General features: G+C 37.2%; 1 protein-coding gene across 2 annotated transcripts in view; it reads left to right on the top strand.

The window, feature by feature from the left end:
* The first annotated feature begins 938 nt into the window (after positions 1–938).
* mmd (disintegrin and metalloproteinase domain-containing protein mind-meld) overlaps positions 939–27,617 on the top strand; it is a 101,706-nt gene continuing 75,027 nt past the window's right edge. For both annotated transcript variants that reach the window (XM_089866936.1, XM_089866935.1), the window contains exon 1: positions 939–1,462. In XM_089866936.1, coding sequence (XP_089723062.1) covers positions 1,381–1,462 — 82 coding nt within the window. In that variant the 5' untranslated portion in view covers positions 939–1,380. The remainder of the gene's footprint in view (positions 1,463–27,617) is intronic.

Below are 27,617 nucleotides of genomic sequence, written 5' to 3'. Positions count from 1 at the left end.
TGTAGTGAACTCCGGCTCCATCAGGCTTTGCCTCTTGGTTGGCGCGAGAGAGAATAGAGCTATCTCAGTTGTGACGTCAGTGTCTAGGTAAAACGTCACGGGTTTAGGTTTGGCAGTGGGCGGCCATGTTTGGTACCGCTTTGGTTCTATGGGCAAATAGCAAGGGTGACGTCACATTAAGCCTACTGAGATAGCTCTATACCCCAGTGGCGGCTTTTCGCCTGTGTGTTGGTTTCTCTGTATGTGTTTTCCGAAAAGGTCTACAGTCCATGCTGAAATTGTCTATTATTTTAGGACCAAAAGATTAAGATAGTGTCTTGTCCATCTTATTGAGCGCACGTCAGTGGTATTCTCCATATTTTGTCATCTTCAAACTACCTATTATTCGAAACACAGTTATGATATCTATGTTTTCGGGCTTCAAGGCTTAACATTTTAAAACCTACAAAATAGGCCCTAAAATAAAAAAATAAGAGTGAAGAAGATAAGTGTGATTCTTTATTTCCGTTTCCTATCTGATGGACTTGGGTGTTTTAATAGTAAGAGGGGGGGTGAGACGACTTTAGTGTTGGGGGAGTGATTTGTCGAGAAGAAAGAGGCCGACAGCGGCAGAGAGAATTTAGAAGGGGAGTGGAAGGGGTGGTTTGGAATGCAGCGCAACGTCGTCTGCTAAACGTTATCTAGGCAGGTCGATTTCCGGTATGATGCGTTTGTAACAGAGAGATTTTAGAACACGTGACCGGAAACTCGCCTACCCCAAAAAGCTCAACGCGACATCTTGTTTGGGCGTCATCACCTTTAATAGAGTCAAAGGGGGGGGCCTTCCACTCCCCTTCTAAATTCTCTCTGACAGCGGGAAGTTCTCGAACGGAGTCGAAGCTTTCCAGTCGGCTTTTGAGTATCGTTGGATGTCGCGGGCTAGCGGCTAGCGCGATCGACGAAAAATAAAAATATCTCGATATCCCGTATATTATCCCTATCCCCAGTTTCGGAGGAAGGAAGGATTCCGCCCCACCACCATCGGAGGAGAAGAGGCAACTAGGCTGCTTCGGTCATGAACCTCGGGCAGAAACGCCATCTTTGACGAGACGGAGGAGACTGGGCGCGGGCGGCTTGGAAGCTGTGCGCCAATTTTACTTTCCCCCTGACTCCGGAGAAACGGACGGCGGCCAGAAAGAGGAAAGCCCCGAACTTTTGGCGGAGAAAGGTGCCGAGGGCTCGTTAGCGAAAGCGGGGGAAACGTAGAAAACGCGCGCGCCCGCCAGCCGCGTCTCGATGCGAAGATCCGCCCTAGCGGCAGCCTGTAGGGTGGCCACCGAACGCGGAACGGATCGAAGTGTCACTGCTATGGTTCGGAAATATGCCATGCTCACGTAGAAAATGCGTTTCATCTATTTAGTGGCTTTATTCTTTTGCTATGGTGCTTCTTATCGAGGACTCGGATTAATCAAACGAAGACGAGGTAAGTACCGTTTTTATACGACTTCATCCCCCGATTTACGTAACCCTAAACTGGCCATCGTCGAGCTAAGCCTAGCCCCGTTCAAAAACCGCAGGAAGCCGCGGCGGCGGCGACGTCCGCGTCTGTCCAAAAAACGCCAGCGTCTAGAACGAGCTAAGCCTCGCCAGCTCGCGGTAACCGCGAATTCACCAACCAAATCCAGGAATCGGGAAAACTTGGGATGGGGATGCTGCTGGGATGTTTCTAATCCGACCAAGGCTTGGCTGGTGTCGACAGCCTTTCCATCTATTCTCAGTCCCGTTTTACGATCGCCTAATTAAAATTAACGATTATTTAAAGCGTACTGTGATAATGATACGAAGAATTGATTAACAAGATCGCTTTAAATTGGTGACAGAATTATTATTACGTTTAGTATCGCGGTTAAGCCTAACTCTCAAGGGGTCTAAATCATTGTGTAACGTCGACTATTATCATAAAGATATAGACGAAGCTTCGTAACAATTTATTAAACAAGTCCAATAGGGGCCGTTACATTAGTTTATTTATAAACTACGTTACATTTGATTTACTCGAATTGAGCTACAGAAAAATAAAATAAAAATAAAGGCCCTTAGAGAAGTTTGAATTTTATCTATCCATGCGAAGCTTGAATGATGAGAGAAAATGTTTTTATCCTTTTGGATGCAGCTGCTATATTTCACTGGTCTGTTTCAAGGGGAGAATTCAATGGGTGTAAAGGGGGGACTATACTCCTTTTAGTTGGGCTTCATTCTTAGTGGGCATTATGGTTTGTTACGTAATGTATAACTCATTCCCGGAGTATAATATTTATAAAAAAAAGCAATCTCTTTTGTGTAAGCTGCCGTGCCGCCACTCCCCCGCATCTGAAAAATTTTTCCATTCCATTCCATATCGGAAGCTCGGAAATATTTCCTCGCCTATAATTTACAGCCCACCTTTGTTTTTCGTACTAGGGTATTAAATTCCGATATAGTGGAACCTAATTTCTAATTTGTAAGCGTTTCTTTCATTAAAAAAATAGTATTGTAGTTACAAGGTTCATACAAACCTGGAAAATCAGGGAAATCACGAATTTTTTTGTAAAATTCAGGGAAATCAGGGAAATTTGCGTCAAATAGGGGGCGAATAATTAAGCAAAATGTTCATCAACATACCCTCCATAGGATTAACATTACGCTATACTTTGGAGGCTCATAACTCTGGTTCAATTAGAGATGCGGGGATGTCCTTTGATTATGTAATAGTCCTATTTGCCCCCCCCCCCATCCTCCTTCGTTAACATTTGCTCCATAGGATACTCCATGTACGGGAAAAACCTGGAAAATTCAGGGAAATATATGGGGAAAAGCCTGGAAATCTCAGGGAAATTTGTTTTCCAAAAGTTGTATGAACCTTGATATGTCAGTACAACTAGAAGTAGATTGACTGAAGTAAAACTTCCAAACGGATTTTTATTTAATTCGTATTTCATTTTTAAAATGTTACACAATTATTCAAATCGCTCATATGTCCCTTGTCCCTCGAGGGCGTCTAGGCAATCAGCTTCTTGAAGCGCTAAGAACTTAGTCGCTGCGAAGCGTGGTGCTGGGTAGCTAGTCCTCATCCTACTTCTGTTTTTATTGTTAGAGAATTGCACTTTGGGTGCTCTAGACACTCGTTGACAAAACCCTTTATCGATAATAGAATCAAGTGTAATTCTTTTTAAAATTCAGTTTAAACTGTTAGGGTTAAGATATTGGAGTTTTTGGGACTTGGAAAATTGAAATTAAATTAAAGAAAATAGGATGGACACGCTAATACAGTGTCCATTTTAAAATATATATACATGTATATAAAATAATGAGGGTTTTAATCAAGTATCCCCGAAGAAAAAGCCAGCAATTACCTTACATTTGCTTTCGCGTCGCTTGCTAAGAACTTAGAAATGTTCTCTTTTCGGCCAATATAAATTTTTAGTACATCGTTATCTGCTTCTCAGAGAAGCCCAACGCGTACTCCCCCTCGAATCTTCTATATATTTTAAATTATACATGGTTCCACCATAAGTTCATAAGATATGTTTCATAAGTTTGTCACTGATAACTGATTAGTGAGAGCTTGTCATGAAGTGACGTAGGTAAACCGTCATAGATTCGAGGTAAAGCGTGTGACGTCTGGTTAGGCGCTCTCAAAGGCCTAGTACAGACTAAACACAGGAAGATGAACTGTAAAACTGCGTTTATTCAATTCTCGCTTGTCGTTCTCGTCTCGAAGTAGCTCTCAGAAAGTCTCTAGCATTTCTAAGTATAGGAAGTATCTTATAAACTTATGATTCACTTAGAAATATTCATTATTTAATTTGCATAACAAGACATTTTTTCCGCGATCTTTTCAATTTTAAATCGCCCTTAATTTTTTTTGAGCTAACAAATTTCAGTTCGTAGGTAACTATAGCGCCCAATTTATCTCACATTAGGGCGTCATGGTGACCTACGAAATGGCTCTCGATTGAGGGGTCCGACATTCCCATAAAAAGCGTACGGGATTTCGCCAATGATTTCGTGATTTCTTCTTCATTTCACGAATTCGCCAAAAATTTCGGAATTTCACCTTTGATTTCGTGATGATAATAATAATAATCATAATCTAAGCTTTGTCTATGAAGGGATTTCCACACTAAGCCTGTGGCTTGTTTACAGGTGGCTCCCTTTACATTGCATAGAGGGGTGTGGCAAGCCCCTATGCCACAGCTAACCGACAGCGCCCTACATTAACTATTACCGTTAACCTCTGCAAGTTTTGATGGAAAGGAGAAACCGGGTTAGACCGTGGAGGAAAACTCCTTATAACAAGAGGGGAGAGAACTTGCAAACTATACGCAGAAGGGATTTGTTCCCAGATTTTCACCCGGTGTCACAGTCCGGGATTGAACCCGGGATCCTCTTGCTGCGAGGCGAAAGCGCTAACCGCTACGCCATGGACGAACCAATACTGAAGGACGGATGGCAGAGGGAGAAAGTTGTAAATACTTGTTAATTCGCCTTCTAGCGGCGGACAGTAGCAAACCGGATAGTGGGGGTATATGGGGGAATCAACGTTCTAAAGAGAGAAGCGGCTAACATCCTACTTTGTCTAGATGGCGCTAGCTTTTTCCGGAATTTGACTCGGTAATTTTCATAACCCCCCTCCATTTTGGGGCTGAAAAGAGGGAAGTAAGCTTAACATTGGTTGTTTAGTCGCTTAGTATGGGGTTCTATGGGCTGCCATCGGTCCTTCAGTATTGGTTCGTCCAATGGGAATTCGTGATTTTGTGTGAAAGATTTCGCGATTTTGCGAGAAGCGTACGGGATTTCGTGTAAATGTCGATGGACCCCTCGCTTTCGGCTCATCCACCAAAACTCTATTCTTAATTTATACCCCATTTATTAATGCAGATTGATCTTATAATTAGTATAGAAGAATCGAAACAAATCAGTACTTCTTCACCCTCCCTTTAAGAAATTTAAGTGGTCACGTGACTACACTCGATGCTGCATAACTGATATGTCCACACAAAACGCTTTTTTGCATTGTGCATGATGCACTAGAATAGAGTCCGGCAATTCAACGAAAACGAACACGATGTTTTGCTTTTATAAACCCTTTTACCGAATGCCTTCCCATTCAAAAGAAAACCGAACCATATTTTATATTTTTCCAAAATAAATAATGCAATCCTATTTTTAGCTCAAAACAGCCAAATTAGCTATAATCATTTCATTGTTTGACTAAAGTTCCGATAGAATTCGATAAAATATAAGTTAACCTTCAAGGACCCTTTCTTATTCCTAATTTCAAGTCAACAATTCCTCCTCTATCTAATATTGAAAATATTTTTAACGTCGGGATTCAGAGTTTATTTCTCAAACTAGACAAACGTAACCCAGAAACAAAGGGTTATTTTTGAGGCGCTTAAGTTCTACCCATATGAAGGTTTCACCTATAGTCAAGAATTTTAAATTAATTATAACTATTTTATAACAAACAAGTTGGGAAACCAAAATAAACCTCTCCGATTCGAGACGAAATTAAGATGTTTTTCTTAAATAATTAATATTAATTTTTGTAATCGTCATAAATTTAGCTTAATTATAGTTAAATCGTTTTAAGAAACTTTATTCCTAAAATCATAGCTATTGTTGACGTTTGAATTCAAGCGTTTGCCTCTTTAACAATTTTTGGAAATTTAGGCGATTGATTCACAATAAATGATAAGAAATTTCGCAATTGAGCCGATGGCCGCGCACTTCTTGATCCTAACGTTGGGCGTAGAAGCCTAAAATTGCTTTCTGTGAACATATTTGCTCCGATTTGCCAACTGTGAACGCGGTGACAGACACAGAAACAGATTCGTACCAAGTAATACCACTCCATGACGTCATAGTCACTCGGAGAGGTAAAATTTGGAACTTTAAATACAAACAGTGATTTTTTAAAAATAATGTGTTTGTTTTAAATTAAAGTTCCTATTATGCAGCATGTTCCAAAAAGAGCGGTTGGTTTCTATGGGTGATTTAGGTCAAAAAATGTAACTGCTATGACATTTTGCCGGGGGGTCGGTTATTCATGAAATCCCGTACGCTACCTGCGTAATCCAACTTAAGAAATCCGAAATCAAGGTTGATTTCGAAATCAAATAAAAAACCCGAAATCAGCAACGAAATCACAAAATCAGTAAAGAAATCACAAAATCAACAAAGAAATCATAAAATAAGTTAATATAAATCAAAAATCAGTAAAAAAATCACAAAATCAACAAAGAAATCACATAATAAACAAATAAATCACATAATAAACAAAGAAATCACATAATAAACAAAGAAATCACATAATAAACAAAGAAATCACATAATAAACAAAGAAATCACATAATAAACAAAGAAATCACATAATAAACAAAGAAATCATAAAATCAGAAGCGAAATCACAAAATCAGAAACAAAATAAATAAATAAATCACGAAATCCATTACAAAACTCACGAAATCCAAAATCAAAAGAAATCACGGGAAAAATTTCAAAATCCGAGGAAATCACGGGAAAAACGTCAATAAACCAACAAAATCCAGGCAAATATCGCAAAATCCGTCGAAATCACGGTAAAAAAAAGCAAAATCCGACAGAATCGTGGGAGAAATCTCAAAATTCAACGAAATCCGTTGGATTGTACCAAATTTTGAAATCCGACGAAATCCGAAGAAATCAAATTGGATTTCGAAATCCCGTACACTTTTTCCAGAACGTCCGACCCCTCGCATTTCGCCCTACAAAGTTATACAATTTAGGGGGTCATCCCTAAAATACTCTAATCATAATTTGTTGTTTGGTTCAAAATGTCTGTATACGCGTGCTGTTTAACTTATTGGCAACATTTATGTACTTATGATGAAATAAAATTTGATACTGGGACAAACATTTCCTACGTTGACTTTCCTCGTAATATCTAAAACACCACCACATTATTGATCCCGAGCTCTCTTAAGCAAAATGGTTAGGTGTATAGGCCGAGGTAGATTTCCCAGATGACTAATTTAACGAATACGAAGGAGCTTTCTAGGTAAAAATTTGACGCCTGTCGGTGACTCAAAATTGTCTGGACTCTTAAATGATAGTTGTCGTAACGGGAGGGAGCTCCGCGTCAAGTTGGCTCTCTGAATTCGTAATATCACGCGGCCGTGCCGAATGATTCCGGGCAGTTTTATGAAATTGCTTTTTATTCCCCTCAATCCTCTTTATACGAAGAGAAGAGCGCCAAAGTCCCGTAAGCGTCATCTTGAATTCCTTCAATTCTACAGTGAATATTTTTAAGAACAGAATTATCGTTGCATGTGCTAGAATAAAGAGATTTCCGTTCAGGGGGCGTGGTTGATTAAAATCAAAACCATTCTCAATCCCATTGGAAGGCACTTCTCACGATTGAATAATCGCTCTCAGTCTAATCCCCTTAATTAATTGTTAATGTTTACCTTTAAAAACCTTAAAAGGACTCGTTATTGTTTACATGAAATGTAGACCCAACCAACAAATAATTGTTTATTTATTGTTTGGCTTGGTCTCGTCTCCATCTAAGGGATAGGATCACGAGACTAACAAAGTTTATTGTAGTGCCATCTGTCGTTGAGCGTCGAAAAGAAATCTGTTACATTTCTGATTGGATTAGAGTCTGACTCTTGGGGTAAAACAGGTTTTGCGCGTGGCAAAATCAAGCAAATCAGGTTATCCCTTTCTCGACCTAAAACTCAAGAACGAGATCTGAGCCGTTAAAAAAATTCAAAAGATTTGTTGGTTGGGTAGATATTTGAACAATTTGAAAGCAGTTACGTATATATTTTTCGGTTTTTTTTTACTTGTTGATAATGTCATAAGTTTATAAGATATGTTCCATAAGTTTATATGACACCTATGATAGGTATAGAGACTTACAGCTCGAGCTAGTTCGAGAACGACAAGCGAGAATTGACTACCAACAGCGCCTCACCAGACGTCGTTTTACATAAATTTATGGCGTTTCACCTACGTTACTTCATGAAAAGCTCTCAGTAACCAGTGACAAACTTATGGAACATATCTTATGAATTTATGAAAATATGTATAGGTAACAGTTCTGAACCTGAAACGTCGCACCCTTCTATCTCTTACTGTAGTTTCATCCCCCCCTAATGGTTGAAAACAGCATTCTACGCGCAAAAATACCAACCAGAGAGGGGCTGCGTGACGTCAGACTATCTCTTCCCCCTAGCCAGTTGTTGGCTCCCTATATAATTTTTGGTGCAGGGTAGGAGTTAGGAAACTAGTTTTTGTACGCAATCGAACAAAATTGGTGCCACTATTCCTTCGAATAATTGTTTTCGATAAACTCTAGGTGTCTTTTTGGACCTTTTTGGATATGATCAAAGTATACTACTATTTTGTCTATGAAGTCCACGCCGCTCTGTTATATTTATGTTTGGAAGAGTAGATTTCTTACATTACTTTTTTTTAATCGACTTTGATATTGACGCTGTCATTGAGCTATCCTAGAATCACGAATACAATAGGTGTCTCCGTCGTGTGATACTAGAGAATGAGATATTGTAGAGTATGATATTCTTATAGAAGTATTGTATCGACCTGGATGGGAAAAATAATCGCGTAAATAATTTACACTTCATTGTCACCAAACTTCTTCTATAACCGTTCAGTCCACATCAGTTTTACCACTTTTTGCATAGAAGTTCTGAACTTTTCCTGCATTTTTTGCAAAACCGAAACGTTTTCGGAGGTGTTTGCATAACCACCACCTTGTTCACTTAAAACGGAGCATCCACAAACAAAACAAAAGGGCTTTGATGGACTGGTCACTTTGAAGTTTGACCTAACGTCGGTATCTTCTTCCAAAGACGTTAGATTAAACTTCAAAGTGACGAGTCCATCAAAGTACTCTAGTTTTTGTCTGTGAATCAATCCAGATACCCGCGCTTGAAAAGGATATGTTACGTTCGATAATTTAAGATACGTTGAAGACTCGAATCAATTATTGGCCTACATACGCAGTGGACTGGTAACTTTGAAGCCCTTTCGAACGTCTTTGGACCCAGATACCGGATATTCCGTCATAACAACACGCCTTTTGAATAGCAGGGTTGCCACGGGTCAGGGAAAGCCTGGAAAAGTCAGGGAATTTGAAAATGGGGCGAAAAGTCAGGGAATTTTAAATTTTTCAGCATTTAATTATAAGCACTTAAAACGTGCTGTAAACATTTACACTTTCGGCCTAAAAAAGTCATGGAAATCTCAGCAAAAGTTCAGGAAAAACCCTGGAAAAGTCAGGGAATTTGGTTCTGAAAATTCCGTGGCAACCCCGAATAGGACCTTCGATAATTTAATATTCGTTGAAGACTCGAATCAAATCTTGACCTAAACCGTTCCTTTTGCAAGTTTTTAAGGGGGGGGGTGGACTCCGTACGCCCTATTCTCTGTGTAGGCGAGCTCGGCCTGGTCTCCTATTTTCTATTGTCAGAGCTCTATCGATTTAAAGCTTTTTCGGCGTTGGCGTAAGAAGTCCTCATCCCTTTTCTCCTCCTCCCTTCTATCCTTTTGCTCCCGAGCCTCTCCCTCTCCTCTTCCACCAATATCTTTTCAAAAACCTCGTGGTTTTTTGCACCCCCCCCCCCTATACTGCCATTTTCTGATATATATTTTAAAGGACGGTAAAATTGTACAGGCTGTGTCAAACTTTTGACTTTTTTTATTTTAAACCTGAATTGGCCTGGATAAAAGTGGGGGAGGGGGCGGTATAGATAATTTAATTTGACGCATTACGGCATGTTACGTATCAGAGCGCGCCCTCCTTTTATTAAAAAGAGTGTAACAGGATTTATACTATTAATTAATTTTATGATACTTTATTGTTAATGCAATTTTTTTTAAAGGAAAAGTTCAGGTAACAGCAGGGTTCATACAAACCTGGAAAAATCAGAGAAATAAATATTTGACAAAAACCTCAGGGAAATTAAGAATTTTTAGTAAAATTCAGGGAAATCAGGGAAATTTGCGTCAAACAGGGGCCGAGTAATTAAGCAAAATGTTCGTTACCATTTCCTCTATAGGATTAACATTACACTAAACTTTGGAGGCTCATAAATCTGGTTATATTAGAGATACGGGGATGTCCTTTGATTATGTAATAGTCATATTTGCCCCCCCCCCTCCTTCGTTAACATTTGCTCCATAGGATACTCCATATACGGGAAAAACCTGGAAAATTCAGGGAAGTATATGGGAAAAACCTGGAAATCTCAGGGAAATTTGTTTTCCAAAAGTTGTATGAATGTATAATATAATATAATGTTATGTTTAATAATTAAACATAACATTATACCAAGAAGCGATATCTAGTTTAATAGGGAGAGGGTATAAGATGCCTAGGTATTCGCGCGCCATAGTCCCAGTCCCCCTTTCAAAATACAAGGGAGGACGTAAAAGGAGGTCGGGCTATTTCGCCTCTTCTCAGTCGTCATTCGCGTCGCGCTGGCGTGAGTTTTCAAGAACCAATAAGATGCTGGTTGTAATTTACAGGCGGACCTATACGTTTGGACTGGAGATAAAGCTAGAAATGTGGGGAAATTATAACTTCTCCCTAGTAAACTAGATATCGCTTCTTGATTATGCCTTAAAAGAAGGGCCGTTTTCTAAATATGAAAGGAAAAATATATATCATATGAAAAAAATAAATGATCTCTTATTACAAAATAATTAGCATTTAATTAGTCTTAAAAACGAGGACTACTGCGTCATCCGCCATTCTTTTAGTGGCGTCTGCTAAATCGAACTTCTTACCTCTACGGGATTGGTTGAACCAATTCCGTTCTGGTTCTGGCTAGCAGATCATGATTAAATGAATAATAAGTTATGGTATTCATGGAATTCGTTCATTAATGTGTTTATATTTAATTATAATATATATTTGATTAACTTTTTCACTAAAGCAGTTTTCTTTAATTTCACTATTGCTGTAGAGAGGCTAACTTTGAGTATAAACAAAATCTGTAAGACCATTCGGGTCTAGATTTCAGACTTCATATGAAAGATTGCATTATTTATTTAAACGCGCTACTAAGCCTAGTTAATTTCGTGGAATTATTTCATTAATGTTTTTGCCCAGTTAATTTCGTGGAATTCGTTCGTTAATGTGTGGTTTTTATTATTAGTTTTCCTAAGCCTTTGGTTACTATTTCAACTAAAACTGTTAGGAGCCTAACTTAAAGGACGACTTCCAGCGAAAAGGGCTCTAGCGAACTGAAAACTGAGCATCGAGACTAACAATGAAGCGACAGTGCCGATTTTCGAAGCCCGGCTGGGTCAAAAGTTGGAAGGGTTCTCGCTAACTGAAAGCCGTGCAATGTGGTTCTAGCGAACTGAAGATGAACAATAGAAATCCTTTTAAATTTATTTCCTCTCGAATTTTTGCTTTCCTCTGAAGGAAATTCTCTATTGCGTAGAACCACATTGCACGGCTTTCAGTTAGCTAGAACCCTTCCATCTTTTAGCCCAGCGGGGATTCGAAAATCGGCACGGTCGCTCCATTGTTAGTCTCGATGCTCGGTTTTCAGTTCGCTAAAACTCTTTTCGATGGAAGTCGGCCTTTAAAGAGTATCCGCAAAATCTTTAAGACCATTCGCGTCTGCTTTTAGACGTTAATTTAAACATTGCATTATTAAGTTTATAGCGCTTTACTATGTCTAGTTAATTATTAACAGCAACTGCAGTGCAGGAACTCTTAGGTGCAACAACCCTTTGAACTCAATATACCTTCTAACGTCTTTTGATAAAGAGAGGGTGGAGAGAAATATGTTTACCTACTTCAGTGGGAATGCAATTAATACCCTCTTTTACTTTAATAAAGGGCAGTTGAAGGTAGCAGCAGCTTTGCCAAGGCATTATGGAAGTTCTCGCTTTTCGATTTTATTTATTTCTTATATATTTTCCTTATAATATCCTGTTCACCGTATTTCAACCAATAAAAGGGCAGAGAAATATGCGCTAGCAAACCGGAAGTTTCGAGGAAAACTTTCAAAGAGAGAACAAACACTCCAGTCAAGTTTTCTACTCCCCACTTTATACCCTCTTTGCTTTAATTTAAATTAGGAAAATATTTTTACATGTTTTCAGTATTTCAAATAAAATTTTATTTATTTTCTGTCTTTATACTTCCTTTGAAGTGGCAGAATTCGTTAGATATTTAAATTAACAAGGTGTAAGTCGGCTTCTTTTGGTGAATCATTTGCCAACCAATTAAATTGTAGATCTGAGGAACTGTGCAGTCGGCGTAATTGGAGTACAGTGGCATGATGAGTTATTTTAAATATAGCTATTGTTGATGTTTGAATTCAAGCGTATATGGCTCTTTAACAATTTTTGGAAATTTAGGGTATATAATTAGGCGATTGATTCACAATAAATGATAAGAAAAGCCGCAATTGGGAGGCTAGATGTTTCTCGTAACCCTAGCCTATCGCCGCGTATCTTCATAGTCCTAAGGATGGGACTAGAAGCCAAAAATTGCTTTCTACGAACACGTTGCTCCGATTTGCAAACTGCGATCGCGGTGGCAGACACACACACTCAGACACGAGGGGTCGGTCATTCATGAAATCCCGTACGCTACCCGTGAAATCCAACTTAAAAAATCCGAAATCAATGCTGATTTTGAAATCAAATAAAAAATCCGAAATCAGCAACGAAATCACAAAATCAGTAAAGAAATCAAAATCAGAAAAAAATCACAAAATCAAGAAAGAAATCACGAAATCAACATAGAATCACGGAATCAGAAGCGAAATCACAAAATCAGTAAAGAAATCGTGAAATCCATTACAAAATTTTACGAAATCCAAAATCAAAAGAAATCACAAAATCCGACGAAATCACGGGGAAAATCTCAAAATCCGAGGAAATCAATGGAAATATCGCAAAATCCATCGAAATCACGGGAAAAATAACAAAATCGGACGGAATCAAGGGAAAAATCTCAAAATTCGATGAAATCCATTGGATTTTATCGAATTCTGAAATCAAACAAAATCCGACGAAATCTGATGAAATCATATGAAATCCGACGAAATCAAACGAAATCCCGTACACTTTTTCCAAAACGTCCGACCCCTCGCTCAGACACGTCCAGTGTAATACCTCTCCAACCGTGATCGTCACTCGGAGAGGTAAAATAAATGTATTTTTGCCAAGGTCTAAAAAAAAAAGCCATAGTGTGGACGGACCTTTATCCGCATCTCCTATTGAACATTTTCCGCGTTCCTCCTTGGGTTGGATGAAAAGTTAATCGGGTTGAAGTTTCCGCGAAAAAGTTTAAAATACAGGAACTCATTTTGGATCTTTTAGACCCGTTGGAAATTTTGAGAATTTCTTGAAAGTTAGGGCGAGTACATGTGAAATATTTTGGCGAGGTTTTATTAGCATTATTCAGCCTTGAATCTCCCTTTCACACAGAATAAAAATGCTGTAAAATATACACTAAGGTAATGGCAATAGCGTATGCCATCAAGATGATGTTAATTTAATTGCATATCCTCCCTGTTTTTAATACCGTCAACAATACTGTTTTTCTAAACAGTGGAAGTAACAGTTTTAAGTATTAATTGTTCGTGTATTCAGGGGCGTTCGTAGCTTCTAAAATAACCGCTTCAGAGGTTGTTTCAAAGACAGTCTTAACCGTTGATTATATTGTAGTGGTCAATGAAAAAACCAGCACTATATGTTGTTTTACTACCAAAAAATCACAGTTACATAAAATGTCTGCTGCTGTAAAACTAACAGCAAAATATGTGGTTTTAAACTCACTAAGCACTGTGGATTAAAACGTGGTTTGCTGTGAAAATAAAAACACATCATGTTGTTTCAAACCGCTTAAAGTACACTTAAAAATAGGGTTGCTGTAAAAATAACAGCTCTTAGAACAGTTTTAAATCCCGGAGCTTATTTTGATAAAGACGCTCTTTGCTGTTAAACTAAAAGCACTCAAACCTTTATTAAAAACATTAAGCTCTGTTGGTTAAGATGCAACTTGTCATTTATATAAGGTGACTAGCTGTTTTTAACAGACTATCCATTAGGGTAGATTTATAATGGTTGCTGTTATACTCTCTAAGAAAATCCGGTGTGCTTTAACACCTTTAAAAGTAGTTTATATGGGTCCAAATTTGACACCATTACAGGTGTTCATTTACACCCCAGATAGGGTTTAATAACACTTATTTGAGCAATTAGTGTCAAAGATATGAATAAAATGGTGCAACAGAGGTTCAGCTTTACACCTTTCTAACTCTTATATCGAACTAAAAGTTAATTTTTACTCCCTTATGAGTGTTGTGCAATTCCTTAAAGGGTGCAGCATAACATCCAGCTTGAAACTGCATGGTAAGTTGGTCATTTTCACCGACTTAATAACTTCTGAAAAAGGCAGAAAGTTATAAATTAGTATAAATGCATCGGGTATTAAATTGGTTTTGGAGGTCCTAATATAACAGCAGTAGATACAGACGTATTCGTTAAATTTAATAATCTCTTTTCACGAAGAGTTTTTCGAGCACCAGAAACGCGTTTGACCTAATCTACTCTACCATATTTAAAAAAAGAAAATCCATGGAAGTGCGAGAACTTGGAACAGTTTGACACTAACGACGTTTTTGAAGCGGAAATTTCTCTAACTGTAACTAAAGTCGACGATTTAGAAGTTAGTGTACGGGTTTTATTGAGGGGGCTAACTTTGAAATTTGGCGGCGCTATAGCCCCCATAAAAGGCCTAGCGACGCCACTCCAAGAGTGTCGCATAACGCTTTTAAGAATGTCGCCTAACACGTTTCAGAGTGTCGCCTAACACGTTTTGTACATTTTCGGTCAGTTTTAGACGTAAGTAGGTTGAAATTATAATGAAGAAAAGAAATTGCAAAGTTAAAATATTGGTTTTAAAATTAGCAATTCACTGACTTTACAAAATATTTTTATTTTCATATGGGTCCTTTCATAATAAACGCGGACCTTTTCCAAAAGGCTTAGCATGGTTAGGTAAGATTAGGTTATATTGCTTCAAGGTTTAAATTAAAGCGCTTCAAGGTTTAAATTAAAGCGCTTCAAGGTTTAAAATAAAGTGCTCCAAGGTTTATAGTAAAGTACTTAATGTTCAAATTATAGTATGCAAAACTTTAATTTACGGTGGATTATACAGTAAAATATACGTTAAATTCATACTTAATAGTGTAACTATCTGTGTTTTTAATTATACACTACTGTATTCTTCAAGGCAGAATACTTTTTCCCCGGAAAACAGTAACGTTCTATTAATAATAACATATCCTGCACTTCCGTTGGAGAAATAAAAACTAGCTGTTTTATCCACAGTCGTTAACATAAAAAAACAATGTTTTGTTGTATATTTAAAATTAAGGTAATGTAATTTCAAAAAACAGCGACTACCTGTATATATTAAGGCTTATTAGAGGTTTTTCTGGATAACACCATTAAACAATCAAAAACATGGTGAAAACTATTGTTTCTTTGACATTAGTTTCTCAGTGTGTTGAATATACTGGCAACGTAATCCGCTACTAGTGTAGAGGACGATGGAATTAACAATTTATTAGCCTCTTGGGAATTCGTTTTTGAATGCAAATAACAAACAGTCTGCGGCATTCTCGCCTCGAATGAATCCCGCTTGTTGCTCTATATCGGTTTCCTTTCATTCTCTTTGATCATACAGTGCCATTTGTTTCACAATAAAGGTGTTAGAAAATTAGAATATTGCGTGAACACCCATATTATTCCCGGCAAATACATCTTTGTTTGAAGGATTCACTCAGAAACCTTTGATGCGGAAGTGCAAACCAAATTATACGAAATGAAGTATTTAGTATACCTATGTATAAATACTACGTATTATCAGAAGTATATAATACTTCTCTTCGAGAGAAGTGTACCACAAAGCAGGGTAAGTGTAACGTCATTCTTCCCAACATGATTTTACATTTGGAGCAAGGTTACTTAACCGAATCTCATCTTTACTCTATTAGCGCTGCTTAACTCTTTGGCAAGCCGCGCTTGTAGATTTTTGTCAAACCCCAAGACGAGGTTTGTGGGATGATTTCTGAGTGTTTAGTGCCAAACAATTATAGAATTCACCTTACGGTGCGATGCCCATCTGAAGTTTGATGAGCGGGAAAGCAAACTGAAAGGGGGAGCCTGGGAAGAATGACGTTACGTAACTAAAGTAGTAAGAGGATAGAGAGTGTCATGCTTCTTCTATTATCCCCTTCTGGTATTGTGGATTCCCAACTTGGCCAAAACGCTGGGCACCAAATATGCGACACACTCACTGATGTGAGGTGGTTCTAAATTGAGTCGGAAGTAGCTATGCTTCGTGGGGAAAACGAACTAACTATAGCTCTCAGGAGAATCCTGAGTGGTTCGAGTTTGAAATTTTGCCCATGCGCAAAGAGAAAAAATACGAATTTCTCTCTCTCTCTCTCGCAAGGTTGAGAGGGGGGGTAATTTATTTTCTCTGCTGAACAGGCGCCTAACGGAAGTGCCTAGTGAAAGATAAGAGATGAGAATCCATAATACGTAGTATTTATACATATCCATAGTTTTACATCCATAAGATTAAGTGTAGAATTGTAAAGAATTAATTTTTCATCACTCGCATACGCAATTAAACATATTATATTTTAGTAAGGTTTGACATGTTTAGCAACGTTGGCTAATTAGTTCCAGTTTTGCGAAAAATGTGTTTGACAAACCCCATGCAAAACGTTGTACATGCACAAATGATATCGGTTTCCAGTGTCGATCTCTTTTGTGAGCGGAGCAACGCACGGTATGGATCTTAGCCAGCACAGGTTAAGTAGAAGCGAGACCGGCAAATCCTCTCTCTCTCCTTCTCTACTGTGTAATAATGAAATGTAGGCGAGTATTGGTACACGGTGAATTGATGTATCATCACGGTAAAAGCTGGTTTTAAGTTACTGACCAAAGTTTCACCTAACGACCAAAACAATAGGGAGAGGGCGTTTGTCAGGGAGGGAAAGAACATCCGACGTCATTTATACCACTACCTAGGGGAGCGTTTGTAGGCGCGATACTGAAATTCCCCCGTTAGGGGGATGGAATCGAGGTAAGAGATATAAGCCTATGACGTAGCAAGAATGGGTTTGCCCTCTCCCTATTCCACATAATTTTGCGGCGGAAAACCATTTTCACTTAAACTTGTAATACGAGAGAGTGTGAGCTCGTGAAGACCAAAGGTTACCTTTAATGTAAAACCACCAATAGAAATCCATATATTTTCCTTAACCTTATTGTCTTTGTAAAAAATAGCTCAGTTTTGTCATTTAAATAAGGATGAAGCCCATCTTCTTCAGCAAAGTCTTCGGAAATTCTGTCTATGAAAAAGCTAAAATTTGCGGCATGTTATCTCTGTGAATAAGAGCGCATGTGGATTTGAGCCAGTGGAAACCAGCTTTAAAGGGAGGGTGAAGTGCAAAATCAAGTGATTTTTTTATCGATTTTTCAACATGTTATAAGACCAGTCCTGACCAGTCTGCGTAGTGAAGCATTCAGTAAATATCTCCGAATGATTTTAAATTCAAAACAAGTTGGGAAAACCAAAATATTACCTCTCCGTGTCAAGAGGTCTACTACTACAAACGTATTTACCTAGATATGGAATTATTTCACTTTTTTGAATTAAAAATTTACGAAATATTGAAGCAGTATTCCAAACATAGCGAATGTTCAGTAAAGCAGACGACATTTTACATTCAAAAAGGATAAATCTTGGACACATGGAAATCAGTCAATGGGGAAAAGAACAGGAAATGAAGTCTACGCTTCAGCTGTTTACCCTATATTCTGAAAGCTACATTCACAACTGGTTTGCAGTGTCAACACTATTGTCTCGTCTCACCTCAACAATATTCTTAGTTTGCCAACATGAATGTTAACGTTAAATAACACCAAAGCTAAATTGTAGCTAGACGCACTAATAGTCAATGCGCACCATAAAGAGAATAGTAAGTCTGTAGTTACTACCCGTTTACCATTAGCCCTTTTACTAACCTTATATTTATTATTTGAGAGTGTATTTAACTTTCGGCTCACTCTGAACCGTTGATGTCTGTTCATTCCAGACACGAAAATCAAAGCCATGAGTTTACTTCACCTCAGGCCTCAATTATTTACTCTTTTGTTTCACTAAGCCTATTGCGGATAATACTTGTTATACGCGCCGGAGACGAGGTCTTAGTTTTCTTCATGAAAACACTAAACCAAGGATTATTCTATATACAGATGTAGTATAGCTTAAGCAATATATAAACAGCCATTTCAAATAGCAATATTAAAAAAAATCTTTGGAATATCAAAATGAAACAGAGCTTTAAAGCTACAAAAGTACTAAATGCATCATAATTACGAAAAATACTTCCACATATTCACTTTATATTATGGAACAAGTTGGGAAAACCAAAATATTACCTCTCCGAGTCAAGAGGTCTACTACTACAAACTTATTTACCTAGATATGGAATTATTTCTCTTTTTTGAAGTAAAAATTTACGAAATATTGAAAAAGTATTACAAGCATAGCGAATATACAGAAAAGCAGACGACATTTTACATCCAATAAGGATAAATCAATGGGGAAAAGAACAGGAAATGAAGTCTACGCTTCAGCTGTTTACCGTATATTCTGATAGCTACATTCACAACTGGTTTGCAGTGTAAACACTATCGTCTCGTCTCACCTCAACAATATTCTTGGTTTGCCAACATGAATGTTAACATTAAATAACACCAGAGCTAAATTGTAGCTAGACGCACTAATAGTCAATGCGCACCATAATGAGAATAAAAAGTCTGTAGCTACTACCTATTTACCATTAGCCCTTTTACTAGTCTAATTGCCACCATGATCTTTTCTTCTATCATAAAATCTTAACCTGATTATTTAAGAGTGTAATTAACTTTCGGCTCACTCTGAACCGTTAATGTCTCTTCATTTCAGACACGAAAATCAAAGCCCAAAGTTTACTTCACCTCAGGTCTCAATTATTTACTCGTTGTTTCACTAAGCCTATTGCGGATAATACTGGACATACTCGCCGGGGTTTAAGTCACTAAATCAAGGATTATTCTATATACAGATGTAGTATAGCTTAAGTAATATATAAACAGCCATTTCAAATAACAATATTAAAAAAAATCTTTGGAATATCAAAATGAAACAGAGCTTTAAAGCTACAAATGTACTAAATACTTCATAATTACGAAAAATACTTTCACTTTATATTATAGAAAAAGGGAATATTAAGGTTCTGTATGATTTCTTAACATATCAACACAAGGCTAACTGCTAACGCGACGCACTAGTGTAACAATGGACGGACACACACAGACAAAAACATAGACTGCTTTTTTACTCTTTCCGTATTAATTTTGAGGTGAGAAACAAGATTATCTTAAATATTAAAATAAATATAGGTAATATTAAATATTTTCTTCGTTAGTTGTTCGCCTTATTGAGCGTTACATCGTTTTGATAAAGAACAATTAAACATTCTTCAGAGACTTGACTAATATTGGCGTTTGAAATGAAGCATACGCCGGTTGCTTTGCCTTACTCAAATAGGTAGTATATAAGGGTGTCGAACTACAGTTAAAAGCAAGAACAACCGCAATTGCGAAAACCTTTGGTGGACAACCCACCATAGGGAGGCTAGACGTTTCTCGTAACCCTAGCTGATCGCCGCGAATGTCTTAAACCAAACGATGACAATGGAGTTAGAAGCCAATGAGACAGATTGGTGTCTATGTGGAATAGACGGAAGACCAGTAGATGGTGGTGTTTAGAAGCCAGTATGTACAGACTGGTGTCCAAGTGGGATGGACAAAGACCAGAAGATGGTGGTGATTAGAAGCCAGTATGTACAGACTGGTGTCCAAGTGTAATGGACGAAGACCAGAAGGTGGTGGTGATTAGAAGCCAGTATGTACAGACTGGTGTCCAAGTGGAATGGACGAAGACCAGAAGATGGTGGTGATTAGATGCCAGTATGTACAGACTGGTGTCCGTGTGGAATGGACAAAGACCAGAAGATGGTGGTGTGAGAACTCAAGTAGAGGAGCCATTTCCGTGACTGTGAAAGCAGTTCGGAAATGGCGAACACGTTTGCTCCGATTTGGAAACTGCGAACGCGGTCACGTGGGTGTAACAACAGACACACACACACAGACACACACACGGACACACACGATCGTTACAGAACCTCTCCGTGACATACGTCACTCGGAGAGGTAAAAAGGGAATATTAAGGTTCTGTATGATTTCTTAACACATCAACACAAGGCTAACTGCTAACGCGACGCACTAGTCTAACAATGGACGGACACACACAGACAACAAGAGTAACAAGGAGTATAAACCCATTAGTGGAAGCAGTATTTTTTTTCCGAAACAATCTCGCTTATGTTTATCCTCTCTAGACTTCGCTAAAAACGTATTACTACTACGTAAAGTATTAATAGACAGGCAAGGATTGATACCATTAAAGAAGGAGCGCAATATTATCCATATTTTCATTTCATATACAGAGAAAAGAAATTATTATGTTTCTGAGAGGAGCTTCCCATTTTGGTTGTTGTTTTGAAAAATATATCGCAATGCACGGGCCTTGATAGATAGGAGGCAATGAATGAAATATATCGCATGCACGGGCCTTGGCAGATATAGGAGGCGATGATAATCTCTCTCTTTGCACGAGAGGTTTATCTTTAATATTTAAATAAATATAATTATTTTTAGTTATTTTAATCTTCAATAATTAACATTAATAATAGTTAAATCGTTTAAAATAAAGTTATACCTATTATCATCTCAACTTTGCTAATATTGACGTTTAAAGTGAAGGGTACCCCTCTTGCCCACTTTCTTCAAATTTTGGGGTATATATACGATTCGTTTCCATTATAATAGTAAGGAAAAAGCGCAATTGCGAAAACCTTTGGTGGCGATCCCACCTTAAGGAGGCTAGACGTTTCTCGTAACCCTAGCTGATCGCCGCGTATATCCTAAAACCAAACACGGCCGTTACAGAACCTCTCCTGGACTACGTCACACGGAGAGGTAATTAGGTTCAGATATTATGGATAACTTGAAATAAGGAGCTCTGACCAATCGCGTAACGCCCTGCCTTCTTGTTAACGAAATTCTCGTGGCCCGCTCCGTGCCGAATGAAATTTATCGCGAGATTTGATAAAATTTGTGCGCGATGGTGCCAGATGTAGAGCGTGCAACTGGAATTTTGTTAACAGGAAGGCAGGGCGTTACGCGATTGGTCGGAGGTCCTTATTTCAAATTATTCTTAAAGTCTTAACCTAATTTGAATTTTAAAATCATTCGGAGACTGTATTTCCTGAATGTTTCACTATGCAGACTTGTCTTATAATTATAAGAAGAATCGATAAAAAATCACTCGATTTTCCACTTCACCCTCCCTTTAAGAAGAGAATTCATGGTATTCCTTGTGTTATACTTCACGACATTAGAATCCAACCTCGAAACTAGTATTTATCTCATAGATAATCCGTTTCTTCTTTAATAACGGCTACAGGTTCTAAGGTTGATTCCCTTTTAAAGGATATATAGGGCCACTGTTCAATAATTCGTGGAAAATTAAACTCCGTGTATACAGTTTCGAAGGAAACACTTTCATATTTAATGAGATTGATCTAAACCGCTGTAGTTGCGAAATCTTTTCCAGAAATTGAGTCACTTGGCGAAAATCGTTTAACTATCAGCATTCGGAGCCTTTCCTCGCATTAATTTTCAATGCCTCTAAAGCGATTGGTGCTGATAGTACCGTAAATCTTCCTCGGAGATAGTCATTCAAATCCTAAACGATGTTGTTGGCACCCATTTATATGCAAATAGACTCTGAAAACGACCATTTAACAAATGGGAATGGAAAGGTTTCGTTTAAGGTGTAGAAATATGAATTCGCGCATGCGCCTTTGAGAAATCTTATCTATATATGTAGGGTGTTTCTGATAAGTCTGCCATAAATTAAAGGCAGTGTTTTTTAGGGTCAAGCTGAGTAGGAAGGGTCAAGGAACATGGGGTCTACAACATTTGTAGACGGAGATATGGGCTAGCACAAACATTGCAACAACTGCAGCAAGAACTAGTTACTTATGTAGAGTAAGACATCGGCCTTCAATAGTCTTCAAGCTTAGAACGTTATTGAACCTTTATCGTGTACTAAACAAGTTGGGAAACCAAAATAAACCTCTCCGAGTCGAGACGCAATTAAGAGTTTTTTTCTTAAATAGTTAAATAAATGTTATTGATATTAATTAAATTAATCGTCATTAATTTAACTTAATTCCAGTTAAATCGTTTTAAGAAACTTTATTCCTAAAATCATTTTAAACAGCTATTTTTGACGTTTGAATTCAACAATTTTTGGAAATTTAGGGTATATGTATAAGGCGATTGATTCACAATAAATGATAAGAAAGCCGCAATTGCATGAACCTTTGGTGGAAGCCTTACCATTGGGAGGCTAGACGTTTCTCGTAACCCTTACCGATCGCCCAGTACTTCTTAAGCCTAAGGATGGGAGTAGAAGCCAAAATTTGCTTTCTGCAAACGTGGTGACAGACTCACAGATACCTCCAGTCTAATACCTCTCCGTGACGTCATCGTTACTCGGAGAGGTAAAAATTGACTAAATTGCGCGTACGTTGATGCAGTGAAGCTAATTATTCCACATGTGTGACTGGTTCCTTGTTTTAGGGGCTAATCAAAGTTTAGGAGCTGCATAGCTACATATTACCCATGTTCTTTGACAATTTTCACTCAGTTTGACCCTAAGGACAGTCCTTTTGACACATGGCATACTTATGAGAACCACACTGTATATTTCGTGTGTACCGGTATTTCGTATTTTATTTAAAACTATACGCGTATCAAAAACTATACTTTACGCGAATATATACAGCTGATTTAAAAAACGGGAGATTTTCTTTTTATATTGGCTATATTCCCTTTGGTATAAAAGAAATAGAAATATCAGTCGGAACGGGTTGGATTCGTACGGTTAGACCTTTCGCAATGCTCGTCCATCTCTCCGAGGCTTGTTTAAGTTAGAACGCGGGATCTATTTGATGTTTTATTCAAAAGACGAAAGAGCTAGGGGACAACGCTTCCAAAAGGTTCTATATAAGTTCTCCGCTCACATAGAAAAAGACGAGGGGTCGGAAAACGTCGAAAATAGTATGCCGGAGTCTCGCCACTCGCGAGTTTTCCAAGTTTTGGTCAGAATTGGAAACCAAATGATATTTTTGAGTCCGGTTTCATTGGTTTCGTGCAGGGTTGGCAAAAATTAAGTTTTTAAAAAAAAAAACAAAAGTTGTGTTTTTTATTGTTTAAAACACGATTTTTTGTTTTAAACTGTTTTTTAAACAAGTAGAAAAAAACAGTAAAAAAACACAAAAAAAACTAGTTTTAAACATGTTTAAATCACTCTTCCAGATCTAATAGTCTATATCGCGGCTCTCCATTTAAGCCACTACTCCCGCTAGCGCAAGGCGCTTATTTTCACAACCTACTTGATTAAAAAAAGGTCTTGGTTTGGACCAAGACAGAAAAAACAAACGATAAGAGTGACGTTTATCAATTGATTGAGTCCCGATATTGCAATTTTTCTTTATTTATATTAATTTAATCCTTAATCAATATTTTATTCAATCAACTGATTTAACAGTTAGTCGATTTATTCCCTCCAAATTGATTGAAAAACCTACAAATTTACGCATTTTCAAGAACAAATTAGATTTTCTGAAATTATTTTATGATATTAATTATTTTGAGCGTTCAATATTGAATAAATTTAGAATTTCAAGGTATAAGAAATTGTCCGTGTGGAATTAGAACCAGGGACCACTTGAACCCAAAGCAAGTATTATACACCTAGACCAACGGACCACGAAACGTATTGAGAAGTAAAACACGAAAATAAAAATACTCCTAAATTTATAATATGAAGCTCTAAGACGCGATCTTCCGGGATTTAACCTGGTACCACTCGCAACCAGCGCGAGTATCATACCCCTAGACCAACGTACAACGAACATGTACTGCAAAGTCAAACAGGAAAATCAAGAGCTCCTAAAATTTAGAATTTGAAGGTGTAAGAAAGGGTCCTTGTCAGGGTTGGCAAAAACTTAGTTAAAAAAATTTGTGTTTTTATTGTTTATAACACGATTTAAAGTTAGATTTTCGGAAAACATTTTATCATGAAATTAATTATTTAAAAGGGAGTACGTGTTGAGGGTACAATATTGAATATTTGAAAAATTCTACTGACTGTTTAAAAAAGAGCAAACGATCTTTTCAAATGGAAAATATAATTTTTATAATAGCGGATACAAAATGAGTGTGATGCGTAAATTTGTTCATTTCACCCCTAATGTCTAAATGCCTGATTTCTTTTGTGGCCACTATTCAGTCATTTCCGCTTCCGTACTTCCAAGTTTCTTGGTCAGAACTCATCATACAATTGAAACTTCACCACCCCTTACTTATTTGTAGGCGCTCATGTTTTCCGTTTTCGGATTAGGCGTATTAATTTTAGCACTGTCAAAGGCCTGGCTTTATAGATTACGCGTAATCTTTTTAGAACAGTAAAATGTACCAACAGTGTAGAGAAACCACATAGGAAAAATGTTATTGCTTTGCTTTAAGTAGATGACAAAATAAGTTATCCTTAATCATATTTATGAATAACAGTCTTCAATACAGATTGGTAATGGATAAAACAACTGGTAGGGTCTCCAAACAATTAAAAACACATTTGAAACAGTCGAATAAAGGAAGGTTTTGACTGGAGCTTATTATTTCTATTATTTAATCTTTTCGCTCATTTTCAAATAAAAAAAGATTTAAAAAAAACTGAAATTTTTCTCCATAAAAAAAACATGTTTTAAACTTTTTGTTTAAAACGTTTTAAACAAATTAAAGTTTTTTTTCATGGCTGTTTAAAACAAGTTTTAAACCAAAGTTTAAAACAATTTGTTTAAAACTTGCCAACCCTGGTTTCGTGGTACTTCATTGATTTTACGAAGATTTTGTGGTATCTCATTGATTTTACGAAGATTTTTTGGTATCTCATTGATTTTACGAAGATTTTGTGGTATCTCATTGATTTTACGAAGATTTTTTGGTATCTCATTGATTTTCCGAAGATTTTGTGGTATCTCATTGATTTTACGAAGATTTTTTGGTATCTCATTGATTTTACGAAGATTTCGTTGCAATTCTTTGATTTTACGAAGATTTCGTTGCGATTCTTTGATTTTACGAAGATTTCGTTGCAATTCTTTGATTTTACGAAGATTTCGCTGTATCTCTTCGATTTTACGAAGATTTCGTGGCATAACACTGATTTTACAAAGATTTTGTAGTATCCCTTTGATTATATGAAGATTTCGTAGTATCTCATTGATTTTACGAAGATTTCATAGTATCTCTTAGATTTTCCGAAGATTTGTTTGACTTCGCAATCATGGACAACCAAATTTTCAAACCTTACAAATATTTTAAATTAAGAATTTAAAATAACAGTCAAGATTATAAAGATTTTCAGAAGTTGGTTTAAATTTTGACGTTGAGTTTGCGAAGCTGTAAATTACGAGGAATTTTGAGTATTAATTGTTCGTAAAATTAAGTTGGTTTTTCGACGTTTTCACGCTTTCTGTTGGGGTCTGAGATTTTGCGAAAAATTGTTCTTCGAATTTCAATTAGCTTAGATTGCGCGTCACTTCGTTGATTTTTATCCAAATGTTTCTTTTATATTTAAAAATATTTTTTTTTTTCTGGTTTGATTTTCAAATCTGTGATATTGTCTTAGCGATTTCGATGAGATGTCCGTCACCTCGGAGATAGAAGAGAGTTGGATCCGATTCGGTTGGAATATATTTAGCCCTTTTGAATCGCCATCCACTCTCGGTTTAGGGTTTCTGCTAGAAAAGGCCGTGATAGATAAGGACGGCTTACAAAACCATAGAGGAACCCCGCTCGCTATAGCAATCACCCAAAATATTATAAAGTGGGAAATTCCGTCTAGATAAGCGGAAAACTTCAGAGAGCCTATACCTACCTTGTAACGACTTCATTGCATTGCATCCCTTGCTTCGGTGTAAAGTAACTGTAAATGACTGTGTAAAATGAAAACAGGGTATAGGCCACTTTATGGGCGCTTCAATAATTAATGCTCTGATATTGTAAATATTAATTAGTTCATGTTATAGGCTAAAAGGCATGGAATATTGCACCGGGATCTTTATTCAAAACATATTTTCGGCTTTACCTGTTATGGTATTTGAAAATCTAATATCATGCAGGAAAGGTCTTCGAGTATTTAAAATTAGCAAATCGCGAGTTTCTAGTCAAATCACGGAAGCTGAACCCAATTAGCAAATCACGAAATCTCTGCTGAAATAGTAAATCACGAAATCTCTGGTGAAAAAGCTAATTGTGAAATAGTAAATCACGAAATCTCTGGTGAAAAAGGTAATTGTGAAATAGCTAATTACGAAATATCTGGTGAAATAGCTAATTTCTAAATCAGGGGTGAAATAGCTAATTACGAAATATCTGGTGAAATAGCAAATCACGAAATCACTGGTGAAAAAGCCAATTGTGAAATATCTAGTGAGATAGCTAATTACGAAATATCTGGTGAAATAGCTAATTACGAAATATCTGGTGAAATAGCAAATCACGAAATCTCTGATGAAATAGCAAATCACGAAATCTCTGGTGAAATAGAAATCACTACTGTAGTAGCAAATCTGGAAATCACTATCACTGGTGATATAACGAATAACGAAATCTCTGGTCAAAGAGCAAATCACCAAATCTCGGGTAAAATAAATCACAAGATCTCTGGTGAAATAGCAAATACCGAAATCACTGGTAAAATATCAAATCACGAAGTCTCTGCATGGCCAAATAGCAAAATCATTTAGAAATAACTGAATCGAGTGCTACTTGACCCCTCTTCTATCAGTTGAAATTCACAGAAATAATATATAAGGAATACCATGATTGATTTTAAAAATCGTTAAATCAACATGAATAGAAGTTAAAAATCGTTAAATCAACATGAATAGAAGTTAAAAATAAATCGCGAAGAAACCGAAAATGAACTTAAAAGAGTTGACTTATTAGGTCAATTTCATAAAACATTATAGGTAAAATTAAATAATAACTTTCACACCCAACCTACCTTTGAGATTGGCTATTTTATCAAAACTTGTGATTGAATTTTGTCGAGGGGAAACCACTTGTGAAATCAGGTGTACAAAATTTTTGAAATCACAATTGAAGTCCATAAATTGTTTTTGAAGTCTCTATAAATCGCAAAGTTTAGTTGAAATCTCGGAAGTCTTAGGAAGTCCCTAGAGAATCCCTTGAAGTCATGCGAAGTCCCTTGGAAATCGCTTGAAGTCATGCGAAGTCCCTTGGAAATCGCTTGAAGTCAGTCGAAGTCTCTCGGAAGTCTCTT

This window comes from Phalangium opilio, unplaced genomic scaffold, assembly GCF_054372755.1.
Source record: "Phalangium opilio isolate 3A_F unplaced genomic scaffold, DU_Popi_V2 ptg000017l_1, whole genome shotgun sequence".
Classification (NCBI taxonomy): domain Eukaryota; kingdom Metazoa; phylum Arthropoda; class Arachnida; order Opiliones; family Phalangiidae; genus Phalangium; species Phalangium opilio.
Note: the sequence above shows the minus strand (reverse complement) of the source record. Positions and strands in the feature narration are given on the sequence as shown.